The sequence below is a fragment of the Erpetoichthys calabaricus genome, chromosome 3 (genome assembly GCF_900747795.2).
Source record: "Erpetoichthys calabaricus chromosome 3, fErpCal1.3, whole genome shotgun sequence".
NCBI lineage: Eukaryota > Metazoa > Chordata > Cladistia > Polypteriformes > Polypteridae > Erpetoichthys > Erpetoichthys calabaricus.
In genome coordinates this window covers 223,925,042-223,941,710 of record NC_041396.2, presented here as the reverse complement: position 1 = coordinate 223,941,710, position 16,669 = coordinate 223,925,042, and the positions used below count along the sequence as shown (strand labels likewise).

Sequence of the window (16,669 nt, the reverse complement as noted above, 5' to 3'; positions counted from 1 at the left end):
GTGTGGGTGTGTTTGTGTGTGTCCTGCGGTGGGTTGGCACCCTGCCCAGGATTGTTTCCTGCCTTGTGCCCTGTGTTGGCTGGGATTGGCTCCAGCAGACCCCCGTGACCCTGTGTTCGGATTCAGCGGGTTGGAAAATGGATGGATGGATAATACATCTATACAAATGAGACAAATATACTGTATATAAAATCATGCAAACTGTATAATTAAGCTGTTGAAATTTTAAATGTTCTAAAATACAATAAGCACTGTTAAGTAAATGTTGACATATACTAGAGTGAAACATCAAATTTGAACATTGAAAAGTGTACACAGCTTTGAGATATGTGATTCAATAGGTATTCTGAAAAGTTTTTTTTTAGTTCAAAGATATTTTTTAGTTTTTACTTTTATTTTTATTTTTTCACCAATTTCTAGTTTCAGTTTTTATTCATTATTTGTCATTTTTTGTTTCAGTTTTTCAACAATTAACTTTCAGTTTTTATCACATTTTATTAATTTTGTCTAAAAACAGTTTTTTTTGTAGTTGTCAAACTGTCCATCAATCATGCCATACCATTCAACTTAAAGGAATAGTTAATTATTTTTCAAGTTGAAGTTATTTCTTCTCTATCATAGTATATATTATATATGACTTCTAGAAATTAGCTGAAAGAAACTTAGGAACCCTCTGGTTAGAAGCTAGTGGTAACTTTATTGCAATGAGACTGGAATGTTCAGAGTGGGTAGCTTTAAAATGTCTGTGTAATGGTGGGAATACCCATATGAGTGTCCAAGGTAGAAAGGAGGTAGAGCATCCACCAGTTTAAAAGGCTTTGTTGTAGAAGACTGGAGTATTAGAATGCCAGTACATAAATTTGTGATTTTCTTTTTCACTCACAATATTTGCATCTTCTTTCTTCTAATGTAGTATCTGCAGGTTGTCATACCTATAGTTTTTAATAATGCTGTCCCACTATGTCTATATGGTACATTTAATTCTAAATAAAAATACATTTTAAAACATATATATATGAATTTTTCTACATGTGTGAAGAAGGATTGTGTGGAGGGATGGTCTGTTTGGCTGGTGTAATTTGAAATAGCCTTGGCCTCAGAGTGGAGTGTTTAATGGATGGGCTTTTGGAAATTCACAGAAAACAGTAGAGGAGGGATCAAAGGGGAAGGGAAGGCATGGTAATGAAAAAATGAAACCAGGTAAAAGTGTCATAGCCAAATGATAATGTAAAGGTAGAGGGGGACGAGACAAAGGGAAGGGTTTTTTTTACATTCTTTGAAACACGGTGGTAGTTTTAGAGAACAATATCAAGCACTAATTTAGAAATGTCTATGCCAAGGAATTGTAAATGAATGGTAGAAGAGGGGACTGCTGACACACGCTTTTTAAGAGCTCAATTTTATATTTGGACAGGTTAATTTTATAACTATACATGGCCTTATAGATGCTTAAAGGATAAGTTTTGTATTTTCATGTCAAAGGTATTTCTTCAAAGTCATCAAATATGTATTAGTTTTCCATATGAAACTGTGTTCTAAAGCAAAGTATATTTTAAAAATTATATAAAATAACTGGCATTTTTTGCATTTGATAATGGAGCTGATGGGTACTAAGGTCCCAATGTGAATAAAAAAGCATTAAAACTTACTGAATACATCCATTTTCCAAACCAATTTTATTCAGTATTGATCCACACATTGAGATTACATGCATATTGCAAAACAGGGAGTCAATATTAATTTAAGAAGGGAAAAAAGCAAAACGTGTTTGTGAGATTTAGTCATTTTAACAGGAGATTGGCTATGTGCCTCATTTCACAGATTGTCTTTCTCTGTGGCACCCTTTCAGCTCCAGAGACATGGAATCACCTCAGAAATTCATTGCCAAGCACCATTGTTGACATTATTCAATGTTGATACCCACATGTGATTTTTCTGTCTCTGTTTTCTAGACAACTAGATAATAATAACTGAAAAAGTCACGCTTACAATTACTCATATTGTTTCACTATATGGAAGCTTACTTTGTTATTTAACAAAGATATTGCCTGCTGATGCCTGTATGATTATGCACACATGTGCTTCAGTGGTCTACCAAGGAAGAATATTGCAATCAGGTGACAAGAACTGAACAGACATTAAAGGCATACATTTAGTTTTAATCAGTTTGAAGTTTAGTAAATTTAATACAGATATTTTAGCATTGGCCAAGTAGTAGCACAGAGCTATCATTTCTACCTCACAGTGCCAAGGTCTGTATGAAGTTTGCACATTCTTCCTGTGTGTTTAAGGATTGATTGATATCAGTGAGTTTAAAAAATGTTGTTCTCATTCTTTTATTACCATATCTTCAGTAAGAGTGACTCATCATGTGTTTAAAAAATTTAATGATTGGGTTGTGGCAATTCAGTCTGTTTCATCCTGGCTGGGCTCAATTATACATTCTGCTCTTTTTTATTTTCAGATTATTTTTTAGTAATAATAAAAATAGAAATTTAGTAATAAAAAAAGTAATATCATCAAAAGATTCAGAGAATCTGGAGAAATCTCTGTATGTAAGGGACAAAACCTAAAATCAATATTGGATGCCTGTGATGTAAAGGTGGCACTGCATTAAAAAACAGGGCTGATTCTGTCATGGAAATCACTGCCTGTGCTCAGGGACACTTGTTGAAATCATTTTTTGTGAACACAGTTTGCTGTGGCATCCACAAATGCAGGTTAAAGCTCTATCATGCAAAGAAGAAGCCATATGTGAACATGATCCAGAAATGCCACCATGTTCTCTAGGCCAAAGCTCATTTAAAATGGACCGAGACAAAGTGTAAAACTGTTCTGTGGTCAGACAAATAGAAATTTGAAATTCTTTTTTGGAAACCATGGATGACTAAAGAGGAGAAAGACCTTCTGGCTTGCTGTTAGCACTCAGTTCAAAAGCCTGTATCTCTGATGGTATGGGGTGCACTAGTGGCTATGGAATTGGCAGCTTGCACATTTGGAAAGACACCATCAATGCTGAAATGTATATAAAGGTTTTAGAGCAATATATGCTCCCATCCAGATGACATCTTTTTCAGAGAAGACCTTGCATATTTCAGCAAGACAATGCTAAACCGCATTCTGCATCTATTACAACATCATGGCTTCATAGTAGAAGAGTCTGGCCACTGAACTGCCCTGCCTGTAGTTGAAATCAAAAACATTTGCCACATCATGAAATAAAAAAATGCAAAGAAGACCCAGAACTGTTGATTAGCTAGAACCCTATATCAAACAAGAATATCAGTTCCCAGATATTTACGGACTGTTGGTAAATAAAGAGGGGATGCTACGCAGTGGTAAACATGGCCCTATCCCAAATTTTTTCAGACATGTTGCTGCTATCAAATTCAAAATGACCTTCTTTTCTTATAATGGTACATTTTCTCAGCCTAATTTGAAAACACATTTGCTGTGTTTTCTATGTTCTATTGTGAATAAAATATGGATTTATGAGATTTACGAATCATTGCATTCTGTTTTTATTTACATTTTAGCAGCATCCCAATGTTTTTGGAATTGGGGTTGTAGAGTTAATATGTGATTTTAAAGCTGGGGTTCTCAACGTTGGTCCTGGGTACCCCCTGTGGCTGTGGGTTTTTGTTCCAACCAGCTTCTGTTTTTAATTGGAATCCTGGGCTAATTAAGTGAACTGTCATTTCCCAGATTCTTTGTTTTGGGAACAATATAGAAATTAGAAAACTAGGTTTGGTAAAAAAAAAAATTAAAACGTACTAGGCAGTTATATGGAAATAATGTATTTTTTTTTCTTTTTAACAATATTTTCATCTTGATGTTTATTCTGTTTTTCCGGGTGTTCTAATTGTTTAATTAATCCATTGTTTTCTAATTAGTGGGCCTAACGCTAAAGTAGTTGCAGTCTTTCATGATTCAGTGTTGTTTGCCTGGGTGTCTGCTCTGCTCATTTTTAATTGTCATTATTATGATACAATGAAGGGAGCAAACTGCACAGAGAAAGGGTAAAATATAATGAAAGCAACAAAAGTGAGTTAAACATTTAAATCTATAGCAAAAGCAGAAATATTTTTAAATGTATTATAAATGTAAAAATCGTGCTTTCTTAATGTAGAACAAGAGAAGAGAAAATAATACCAGCTAATTAAGTGAGATCAGTGTTATCAGTTGTCACTGATTGTGAATCTGGTTGAAGCAAAAACCTGAAGCCACAGTGGGCCCCCAGGACTGACTTTGAGAACCCCTGATTTAAAGTATAGTTCAGAGTTCATGATCACACATAAGTTCTTAACCTCCGCCTTGAATTTGAGTGCAAAGGGGTAAAGTTTATTTATAAGATTTTCACTTTTTCCTTTTTTCCAACAACTAAAATTTCTATTTTTTTTTTCTTATTTAGCTCGAGAAAATTACTTACTATTCATCCACTCAGTAATACAAGACAGACATTGGATCAAAGAGCACAGAGAGTCAGGGTCATTAGGTGTTATAGATAAGTAAATCAGTGTGTCGTCTGCATAACTGTGGTAGCTCACCTTGTGTTTTGAGATAAATTGGCATAACAGGAGCGTATAAATTAAAAATAATATTGGACCCAGAATAGATCCTTGTTGTACCCCCTATAAAATATCCTTGAGCTACAACCACCATAACTAACAAACAATTTTCTGTGTGTTAAATAAGACTGAAACCAATTTAGGACATTACTGGGGAGACCCACCCATTGGCTAAAATGATTAATAAGAATGCTGTGGTTTATGTTGTTGAATGCTGGGCTCAAGTCTAAAAGAATGAGAAGAAATATATTGCCTGCTTCAGAATTAACTACTTTAATACTGTTTCTGTGCTGTGATTTGGTCTAAAATCTGACTGACACTTATCAAGAATGGAGTATTTATTCAAGTAATTATTTAACTGGATAAAAACAGCTTTTTCTAGAACTTTACTTTAAAAAGGCAGGTTAGAAATAGTTCTAAAATTGTTAAAGATTATTTTTATTGAGCATAGGTTTAACTACTGCTGTCTTTAGAGAATCTGGGAAGATCCAGCATCTAATGAGGAGTTTACTATATCAAGAACAATATCAATGAGTACTAATGAGCACATCACAAATTTATTCAAAAAAGCATCTTGGGGCTGGGTCAAGAGTAAAAGTGGAAGGTTTTAATTGAGTAATTATTCTATGAAGTTCAGGTAAACCTGTTTTAGTGAGGGAATTTAGTTCACTACAGTGAGCTCGATAAGGGTGAATGGTATATGCCTTTGAAGGATGTATTATATTACATCTAACATTGTTTGCTTTGTGATTAACACTAGAATTACCAAAGCCTACAAAAAAACTCATAATTCCAGCCCACCTTAAATCCCATCGCACCTCTCTGTCAGCATCTTTTGTCTTGAAAATGTGTCGATCAATACAAGCAGCAAGCAGCCTACTATCCCACCCCACCACCACCACCACCGCAGAAAGGGCAAAAAGTCCACCCAGCTAAAGCCTTGATTATCTGGGAGAGAGGTACATAGAGTTGTATAGGGAAATAATATATCATTATTTGTAACACATGCATTTCATGTGTGTTCCGTTTCTGCAACAATCTCTGTAAATACATCGTTAAAACAGAAACTTTTTTCATGTTTTAGTAATAAATGACAAAATATAGTCATAACTCTATAATGAAGCCTGAAGTCCAAATATCAAATAAACAGTTTCACAAAAGGTGCAAGAAGGGGTACGCAAATGAATATGAATAATGTTGCATCAGTGCCACAGTGTTTTCAGAAATGTATTATACAGGTCATAAAATGAATAATTCTAAATATCATATATACCTATGTCTGTTTTTTTGTCAGTGCGGCTTTGACATCATGGACCATACGGTGCATACTAATTCAGCGTTAGTAGGAACACTCAATAAAACTGACTAAAAAAATCAATTGACAATAAGATACCAAGAAGGCATGAGTCATCAACATTTGTGTGTGTCAGCTTTTATCCCCCCAGATCAGAGAATTTCCAGTTCCATTGTCTCAAAACATAACTCACATCTACAGTTATTTCCAGTTTCAAATAAAAACTTAACAGCGTCAGATTTGGGGTGGTGGTGGGGGTTGTATTGTGATTGTGACTGAGAGAATAAAAGTGAAAAACAAAAACACTAACTTTTACAATTACTAAAAATTTTCACCGGCTGTTACAGATGCAAATCAAAAGTATGTTCTTATTGTATAATATTAACAATAAGAGCAGCTCACTACTCAAAACAGTAAATTTACGAGGCTACCAGTATCGAACCGGCGGCCTCATGATTACAAATCAAAAGTCCTTACCACTGCACCATGGAAGCTGTCCTTGCACCTTTTGTGAAAGTGTTTATTTGATATTTGGACTTCAGGCTTCACACATTACAGAGTTCGTGTCTACATTTTGTCTTTTCTTACTAAAACATGAAAAATGTTTCTGTTTTAACAATGTGTTTACATAGATTTTTATAGAAACCGAACACACATGAAATGCATGTGTTACAAATAATGATATATTATTTCCCTATTCAACTCTAGGTATCTCTCTCCCAGATAATCAAGGCTTGAGCTGGGAGAACTTTTTGCCCTTTCTGCGGTGGTGCGGGGGGGGGGGGGGGGTATGGGGGGGGGGTTGGGATAGTAGGCTGCTTGTGTTGATCGACAAGACAAGAAACGCTGACAGAGAGGTGCGAAGGGATTTAAGGTGGGCTGGAACAATTTTTCGTGGGCTTTGCTAATTATAGTGTTAAAGAATGCTGCAAAAGCTTCACATGTTTTGCTTGAAGTAAAAATTAAGCCATCTGCTGATTGAGTTGGGTTTAGAAATAAAATACTTAAATACATAACATCTTGCATATCATCTGTTATAGCAAGATCTCAGATCATTCACTTAATAAACAACATGCAAGACATGTATGACTGCTTGTAAGCCTAAACTGGGTGTATGTAAGAATAACTTCGGCAATGAGAATCCATAATGATACACTTCTATTATTCAACTATAAAACAATATCTACAGTTATGCACATGCATTCTATGTACACATGGGAAGAACATACAAACTCTATATTGACAATGACCACACTTGCAATTAAATCTTAACTCATGGTGTTGTGTCACAGTAACTTGCTCTGCAACACAGCACCGCCCATGTTAAAATATTAGTACTAATAATCTTATTAAAACAAAATGTGTACATGTAACATCGATTTGATTGATAATAATGATTGAATGCTACATGCCTACTGATACCGCCACTAAGGAACCAATATCATGAAAAAATAAGGCAGTAATTTTTTTTTCTTCTAGTGGCATGATTAAACATCTATAGCTAGCTACTGCATTGTGATCTACACACTAAGAAATTCAAGGATATTTTTTATTCTGTCTGTTTACATTGATAGCTAGGTATTACTATGTAATATTATAATAATAATTAGTACTATTATTTTAGGACATCAAAATCAGTAGTGCCCTGGGTTTACTTCTTCATAAATAAAAAAAACTTCATTCACACTGATGTTCAGCATACTCCATAGTGTTTTTATGAGTAAGCTTACAAGCTTCCTTTCTGTGTTTCAGAAATTATAACTCTTCAGACAGTGTTAGCCTATGCCAGTTTACAAGTACTTAAGTTATTGTTCCTTTTATGAATTGTGATTGGTACATTTAACTGTATCCACTGTGACCACCAAACAATGATTTGGTTTTCTCCTTGTAATTCGTACAGTAAGGTATCAAATTCTGCCTTTTGTGCAACAGCATTAGAACACAGCAACACCTGTATGAGACATTTTATATCCGAAACAGTGCCACATCATACTTTTCCAATAGGTACCTATTTAACAAATTTGAGGCATTTTTCTGATTAGAGTTTGTATAACACAAGGGAGGATTCTGCAGCATTAATTTGCTAGGGTCTCCATTTTCACAGATACTGTTAAGTCTTTTTATCATTGTTTAAGCTATTTCCTGCTTATTCCATAATTTGCAGTTAGATGTTATTAATGTTTAAGTACATATTATTAAATGTTCTGTAGATATAGGGATCACTATTACTTTTTTATTTCAATCAAAATTGTTAAATTGGATGTTCTCTATATAAACCAATAAAAACTAATATTTGTTTCACATTCAAGTTTAAATTTACTTTCATCTGTACATAGTGCAATGAAATTTTTAATTCCCATGTGTCTCAGACTAGAGGCAGTATTATACTTCAAAAACAGACAATTAATATAACATCACACATTTAGTTCAACATCAAATGAAATATATTAGAAACTTTCATGCACTTGTCAGTATGAGTGGCTATTGAATAACTGTTTGGCCTAAATATAAATACTGTCCCCGAATCTTGTGGTGCGAATGGAGTACAATCAGTATGGAGAAGGGAGAAAAGTGATGTAGGATGGATGAGGTCTTTAATAAGGCTGTTAGGATATTATGCCAGTAAGGTTGAGTCCACTATGAACCTATAAACATTGATGAGCACAGATGGAGATTTCTGGGTTTTCCTTAGTTGTATGTAAAGGTATTGGCAAGACACCTTGATGATTGCCAGAATGTGTTTTGCCCACTTTAGATTAAATTTGTTAGTGTCACCAACAATGATGAAGCTGCTGACCCTCTTCACAGCATCCCATCCAGTATGAATAGGAGTGTGGTCTGCCTTCTGCCTTCCAGAAGTCAATGACCTAGAGATTGTGGTTACCATAAGGGAATGGAAACTGTATACAGTTGACTTTAAAATGTTTATGTACTCTGAATACATGTATTTCAGGAGAATTCAGTTCAGTTCAGTTTCTTGTTCTCACATTGTTAAACTTACAAATTTGAGTAATTTTAGAATAGTTGTATAATTTTTTTAAGAGTCCAAAGTATGATGCTTTTAGAATAGTGGTATAATTTTTAAGAGACCTAAGTATGATGCCTCTTATTTTTTACAGATTGAAGACTATGATATGATTGCCAGTATGATAAGTGCAAAATGCCGAAAACTAAAATCTCTGGATCTTTGGAGGTGTAAAAACATCACAGAGAATGGAATTATGGAATTAGTGTCAGGATGTCAGTTTCTTGAAGAACTTGACCTTGGTTGGTGTTCCACATTACAGAGTAGCACTGGCTGCTTTGTATATTTAGCTCGCCATCTTCCAAAACTAAGAAAGCTGTTTATAACAGCAAATAGGACTATCTGTGATACAGATATAGAGGAACTAGCTGCTAATTGTCCAAGACTACAGCATCTGGATATTCTTGGTAAGCAGTATATTTTTTCCATTATGAATATGCAGTTAATGTTTTATGGAATGTAGAGTGACCTGTTTTAACCATGAACAACAACTCTAATCAATCATGCAGTGCTCCACCAAATGCATGAATTCATTTTCGTTGAAGTACTTCCCTAATTAGCTTTTATGAGAGACCTGTAGTATGAAATTAAGCACAGATATGTTTCAGCTTTGAACATTTAGTTTTTTTCTTTCTTTCTAAATGGGATATCCAGTTAATCTGTCTTCACAGAGTACATACAGCTATAAAGCACTGTTTAAAGTAACAAAGTAAATTAGGGGACTGATTTAATTCAGTTTAACTGGTAGAACTGATAAATCCTGGGAGGTAGGTTGACAGTATAAGCTGACAAAACAGTACAGTCAAAACTAGCACAGTTGTTCCAGGAAATTCATTTAGATTATATAGTTGCAGCCAGTTAAAATGAATGAATGGAAGGTTCAGTGGGCTGGAATATGACAACTGTTGAAACTTTACAGAAAACCCTATGAAGAGAAAACAGAATTTCCAACCCAATCATTACATAATGAGCCTATGGAACAATTTACATTAGAGGATATCTAGCTCTGGCAGGATGTTAAAGGTAATGCAGGGAGTTGAAACTGACATTGAAACTAATATGATAGCATAAGACAACAGTTTAGGTGAGCTGGTTGAGGAGTGCATTTATATGTCCTCACAGGTGGCGCAGTGGTAGTGCTGCTGCTTTGCAGTAAGGAGACTGTGGAAGATTGTGGGTTCGCTTCCCGGTTCCTCCCTGTGTGGATAGCGCTTTGAGTACTGAGAAAAGCGCTATATAAATGTAATGAATTATTATTATTATTATTATATTCGGTCTATATCAGAACCCTAATTCTATGTAGAGGTAATGTAAGACATGCAAGTAGATCATGGTCAAGTCTGAATTTAAAAGAAGTTGCTGCTTCTCATGATCACAGCTGAGCCAGTCACTGGAATTTTTCACTTTATTTATACTAGTATGTTGCATATAACTTTCCAGAAACTTTGTAGCTTTTAAAATATTACGTTTTCACTAAAGACACCAGTTTCCCATATAACTTTTACTTTATAACTGTATTACAGTGGAACCTCGGTTCACGAACGTCTCGGTACACGTACAAATCGGTTTACGACCAAAAAGTTCGCCAAACTTTTGCCTCGGTTCACGACCACACACTCGGTATACGAACAAGCCAGTTTCCCATTCGGTTTGTATGTGTTCAGTCTCTCCCTGTGTATTTCCTGTGTAGCGAGAAAGAGAGAGAGAGAGCGAGAGAGCACGACACACAAAAAAACAGTTGGTAGCGCTATAGCGCGAACTATTGCAGTGTTAGTTTTCTCTGTTGTTCAAGGTTTTCTCAGTGTTATTCAATGTTTTTACATTTAGTTTACTATTACACTGTGCATTCTATGGTTTAATTAACTATATTTGTGCTTAAAAACTTAAAAAAAATATATATTTACATACAGTTTGTATGGTCTGGAACGGATTAATTGTATTTACATACAATCCTATGGGGGAAATTACTTCGGTTCACGACCAAATCGGGTTACGACCAGAGTTTTGGAATGAATTATAGTCGTGAACCGAGTTTCCACTGTACAACAAAAAATACAACTAGCAAGATATGGAAAATTAAAACTACTTTAGGCAATCTTCTGTTAATTTGAGTTAGGTTTATTTAAGGAAATTAACTCTTCATTGTAATTTTTAGGGATTATCCATCCATCCATCCATCCATTTTCCAACCCGCTGAATCCGAACACAGGGTCACGGGGGTCTGCTGGAGCCAATCCCAGCCAACACAGGGCACAAGGCAGGAACCAATCCCGGACAGGGTGCCAACCCACCGCAGGACACACACAAACACACCCACACACCAAGCACACACTAGGGCCAATTTAGAATCGCCAATCCACCTAACCTGCATGTCTTTGGACTGTGGGAGGAAACCGGAGCCCCCGGAGGAAACCCACGCAGACACGGGGAGAACATGCAAACTCCACGCAGGGAGGACCCGGGAATTGAACCCAGGTCCCCAGATCTCCCAACTGCGAGGCAGCAGCGCTACCCACTGTGCCACCGTGCCGCCCTAGGGATTATGTATATTGCAATTATTACAATATAATATATGTCTGAACAAAAGATAGACTTTAATATATGTGTATTTTAATATTTAATGTTGTATTTTTATAGTCTTCCAAAAAATTAGTTCAGTGGCAGGAATATTCCACAATTCACCAGTCAAAAGATGTGGGTGAGAAAGCACTGCAGCAGTGATAATTCCTTGAAAAATACATTTAGTTTCTTTCACTTTTAACTGAGAGAAAGGATCAGTAAAATAATTGCCACTTTTTAAATGAGCATGTAGTTTGTCCTACAGAGGCAAATAATGGCAAGTGGCATCATGCTGAAAAGTAAAGTCCAGGTGATAATGAAACTACCCAAATTAGGCAAAAAGTTAGATATAAAAATAAACATTGATGAAACTGATACAGAAGTTATACTGGCTGTGCTGAAATTGGGGACCTGCTGCCTTAATAATGTAAAAAATTGTTCCATGTTCATTGTACATTTTTGTGCAGAATTATTAAATAAATAAGCAGCAGGAAAAAAGACATTAAAAAAAACTGTTAGGTACAGTACAGTCCAAATGCAGTTTCCTAGACTAAAAATACCCAGCTAACTACAAATAAACAGAAAAAATGCCAGCAGTTGTGGCTTTTTTAAAGCAACTGCCAAAAGTTGTGGCCTTAAGGCAGTTAGGGCATCTCATGGCAGCAGCACTAGGACCCGATACTGAACAGCAGCGGTAAGGGAAGCTATCAAATTAAAGAAGGTTAACTTCAGGGAAATGCTGTCTTTGGGATCTTCTGAGAGGTTGAGAGGTACTGACAGGCTAATAAGACTGCTGCAAAAGTGATGGAAGCAAAAGCTCAGATGTGGAAGGAGTTTGGAAGGCTGTAGACAAAGACTATTGGATGGCCTCAAAGTTGTTTTGGCAAACTGTTCAACACCTCAGTAGGGAAAGGTGTGACCTGGCCTAGACTGTGTTAAGCAGCGATGATAAGGTGCTGACCTTTTCTGGAGAAAATGTTGAGTGGTGGAAGGAACACTTTGAGGAACTCCTTAACCTGGTGGAAATGCGCTACTACCAGAAAGTAGCATTGGACATGTCTGGTCCCATCACACTGTTGCCGAAGTCCTGTGGTGATTCAAGGACTGTTGTAAAGCTGCTAGGATGGATGTAATCCAGTTAGAGACTGAAAGTGATTGACTTTGCTGAGATAGCATTTTTAATGCATATGTTCAGAATCACTTTATGGCTAGCATGTGAAACATACGAGAATTGACTTTGGTTAAGTGCAACAAAACATGGGATACAAGATATTACCAACTCAAGACAACACAATTTTAACCCACCATTAACCTGACACTGTGCAGACCACTATACAAATACAATTTCTTGAATAAAACATTTATAAACTTCAACAGTTAACAGTGTAGTGGTCCCCATATTTAAGAAAGGTGACCGGAGTGTGACGTGGTTAGGATGAGATCAGCACCTCCACATCTAAGGTCATGGTTCTCATTTGGAAAAGAGTATATTGGATCTAAGACTAGATTTTGATTGAACACCTACAAACATTCAGTATTGTAAATTTGCAGTAGCCAAAGAGTAAAGAAAGGCTGAACAGTGCTTAACAATACTGATGGTATGATATGAATAAATTGAAATAGAAATATTTTTATTTATAGTTTGAAATTTTGAGCTTTAACCTTGTGATTTGTACTGCTGTGTTGATAAGCCATTTTTCTCACATTGATAAATTCTGCTTTTAAAAGTGCTTAGTGTTGAGTTCTGCTCTTTCTAACATTTTTCAAAAACATGTTTATTTTTATGTTAACAGGCACTAGAATGGTGAGCCCATCATCTTTGCGGAAGCTGTTGGATTCATGCAAGGAGCTGCTTTTACTTGATGTATCTTTTTGCTCTCAGATTGATACTAGAGTGGTTCAAGAATTGGTAGCTCACTTTCCAAGAGTCTCCATCAAAAAGAGTTTTACCCAGTGATTGCGTTAATCCCAAATTACACTACTTTTTATTTCAAGTTGGCATTCATTTTCTTGTAATATACACATAATTTTCGCATTTTCTGAAATGTGTTTGCGTAAATGCTTGCACATAGGATGAACAATTTCATCGAACCAAACAATGAGAATAAGAAGACAAGGTTAAATGTTTTTAACACTATATTTAAAGTTGCTGCATACAGTATACTGTTAAATATTACAAGTGTAATAATTAAAGATTTTCTTTATTGGTGAACAATTGAAAGCTTGACTTGTGGACAGTAAGGAAAGCTTAAAAGTATCTGCCTTACAATGTAAATGTTTTTGAGTTAAAACTCAGGGCTTTTATTTTTTTTTTTTCTGGATGCTCAAAATCACAACAGCATAAATGGGAACTAATTAAAGACAATAGTTTATAAATTATTTTTATTGATGATAACTTATGAATAAAATAACTATGCTAATTACTTTAACTTTATTGGTTTTGTTTGAAGTATCGACACATTTTCCAGACATGGAATTATTTTTTATAATGGCTTTATAAAATGCCATACAGTTTTTATTATTAATTTTGTTTTTAGTGTTTGTTATCCATGTTCAAATAGAGCATTTATTCACTTTGGACTCTGACATAAGTATTAAACTAACATAAAATACTGTTGTTGTCAAGCAATTACGCACAACCACTGGGCAATCATGAAAAGGGTATTGGTTACATTTTTTTTTTTAGTTTCTTGACCTTATTAAGGTATTTTTTAAGGTTATTGTGTTGAGCAGACAAATTGAATGTATTTTATGATTTCAACTGTATAAACTTATTTAACCTCCTTTACTCCAAGCATTTATATGCAGTTTTTTTATCTATTTATCCTCAGTGAAATTTGCTAAAAAAGTAAAAATGTAAAGAACTTGTATATAAAATAAGATCCTTTTGGAACATTTGACTTCTTTGTTCTAAATGATTAATAGACTCTTTTTATCTAGTTGACTCCTTAGTCGGTCATTCAATGCTTTTTATCGTGGACAGCGTTAATAATGGTAGACTGACATGGAAAGGAAATATTTCACTGTTAAGTTTTATCTTTCTATATTACGCTGCAGATAATATGCCAAAATGTTTCTTTAAGTTTATTCAGGCTATTCACTTTTGTTTCAAAATAAATGATATGGAAACATATTGTAAACAATGCATTTGTTTGTGAATTGTAAATGCAGTATTAATTTTGGACAGTAAAATATAATGATTGGTATTTAGTATAATGTGCCTTATTAGTTATACAGTCTGTAATGAATAAACAAAATATTAAGTCAATAGGAATTCAATTATTTAATATTTACATCCATTTCATATTTGTCTTCAGCTATTACTCACAAACAAAAGCACAGAAAAGTGACAATTGTTAAAAATGATTTATATTCAGCCTGCAATGCTGTATAATTCCATTTGTGTGTGTGTGTGTGTTGCTTATTTGAACTCTTTGAATTATTTTAGCATTTACTATACTATATAGATATTATAAGATTGTAACATTATAAAACAGTAAAAGCAGTCTTTGTTATCTACAGTTCAGCCCGTATAAGTGTCATGCAGCACCCAAGACAGTATTGCAGTTGGCTGCTAAAAGCTTGCCTCCTCCTTGGATTTTTAATTGCCAAACAAATTTCTCTCAGCATATGGTGGCAGTCAGGTAGAACTGGCTGTACTGCAGTTTGTCTGTAGGTTTGGCAAGGAAAATTAACACCACTTTTCACTTTCTCACATTGTTTAGTAGAAGTGAATTTAAATATTTTTTCTTTTTGGGAGAAAAGTGAGATTGCTGTTGATTTGCTTGAGATGCATAAAAACAAATATTTTTTAGAGTATAATAAACAACCAAATGCCTTACACATGTACTATATTGATCCAAACATAATCCCATCAGAAAAAAGAGCATAAGTATTAGCATACATCATGATGTGATACGAGTAACCCAAATACATGTATCACCTCTTCTGTAATATACTCAATGCATGTCTTTCTAACTTCTAAACAAGCTATATCCATTTCAGATAATCTGAAAGTGTGTTGTACCATTTAAAATATAAACCAGGGCAGAACAATAGTTCATCACAAAGCACATGTACACTTAATTTGAAAACAACAAAAGGCACAGTAAGCAATATATATGTTTGAACTAAATCAGCAGAGCTTTTGGGTAAGGCTAGTATATTCTCAAAATTAAGCCAATATTGAATGGAATCCACTGCTGTAAACAACCGATTTGTTGTTTTATTCACTTAAACCTATCAGCTTCAGGAAACTAATCATGGAAGTAAATTACAATGTACTGTACTTAAAAACCACTTCTTTTTAGGTGTACAATCACTAATTGATACTAAAGCGGTGAATAGACTAATAACACTAGTGCAACTATATGCTCAAATTAAATTTTACAAAATAAATACTGTAGCTTACAGCACCCAGCCCAGGGCTTGTTCCTGACTAAAGTTTGATTCTGCAGGGATGATCCCTAATGACAGGGATTGTTAATTGTTTAAAAACAGTTTTTTAGTATGTTAACTGCTTCACAGTTTAGCAGTACTGAAAGGGATCTGCCTGTAATCACACAGGATAGGCCTATGATTTATTATTACCAGCCTACACGGAAACAAAGAACAATCTGGTAAAAAGTTGAGAAAGAGTGAATTAATAAAAAGAAGAATTTATAATATTTACAGCAGAAATACAATAACGAGAAACACTCAGGACAAGTCAGGTTGGGGAGCATGCACTGGTACAACACATTGCCACACCCACCCCAAAATGAAACAGCTTGGGGTCATGGTTCGCAACCTCCAGGCAGACACGCGGTCCAGTGTCACCCCCCGGAAATGACCAAAATGACCACCTATCTACCACAGCCTGGTGTTACGTGGATGTCCCCTTGGCCTGGTCCAGCCACTTGGGTCCTCAACACTTAGGATCCTGCAAGCCAGATCACCCTCAGAGAATCACGCCACATGGCCGTAACTGATGCTCCCTCACAATGCAGGTAATGTGCCTCATTTGGGACTCCTCAAGCAACCGGTCGTCTGACACCAAGTCAAATCAGCGGTACCCAAGGATTTTTCAAAGAGGCACAGTACCGAAGGAGTCCGTATTTCATCTCACAACTATATAGCAAAAACAAGAAGCATCAGGACTCTAAAGACCTGGACCTTCATCCTTTTGCAGAGAGCACCACACACACCCTTTCCAGAGGCCTTATTGATCCCCCACGCTCTCCC

At 35.4% G+C, this 16,669-nt stretch overlaps 1 protein-coding gene across 2 annotated transcripts in view; it reads left to right on the top strand.

Annotated features, from left to right (window-relative positions):
• fbxl4 (F-box and leucine-rich repeat protein 4) overlaps window positions 1-14,714 on the top strand; it is a 95,979-nt gene extending 81,265 nt beyond the window's left edge. For both annotated transcript variants that reach the window (XM_028797843.2, XM_028797846.2), the window contains exons 7-8: window positions 8,982-9,294; window positions 13,240-14,714. In XM_028797843.2, the coding sequence (XP_028653676.1) occupies window positions 8,982-9,294; window positions 13,240-13,403 (477 nt within the window). In that variant the 3' untranslated portion in view covers window positions 13,404-14,714. The remainder of the gene's footprint in view (window positions 1-8,981; window positions 9,295-13,239) is intronic.
• Window positions 14,715-16,669: the final 1,955 nt, after the last annotated feature.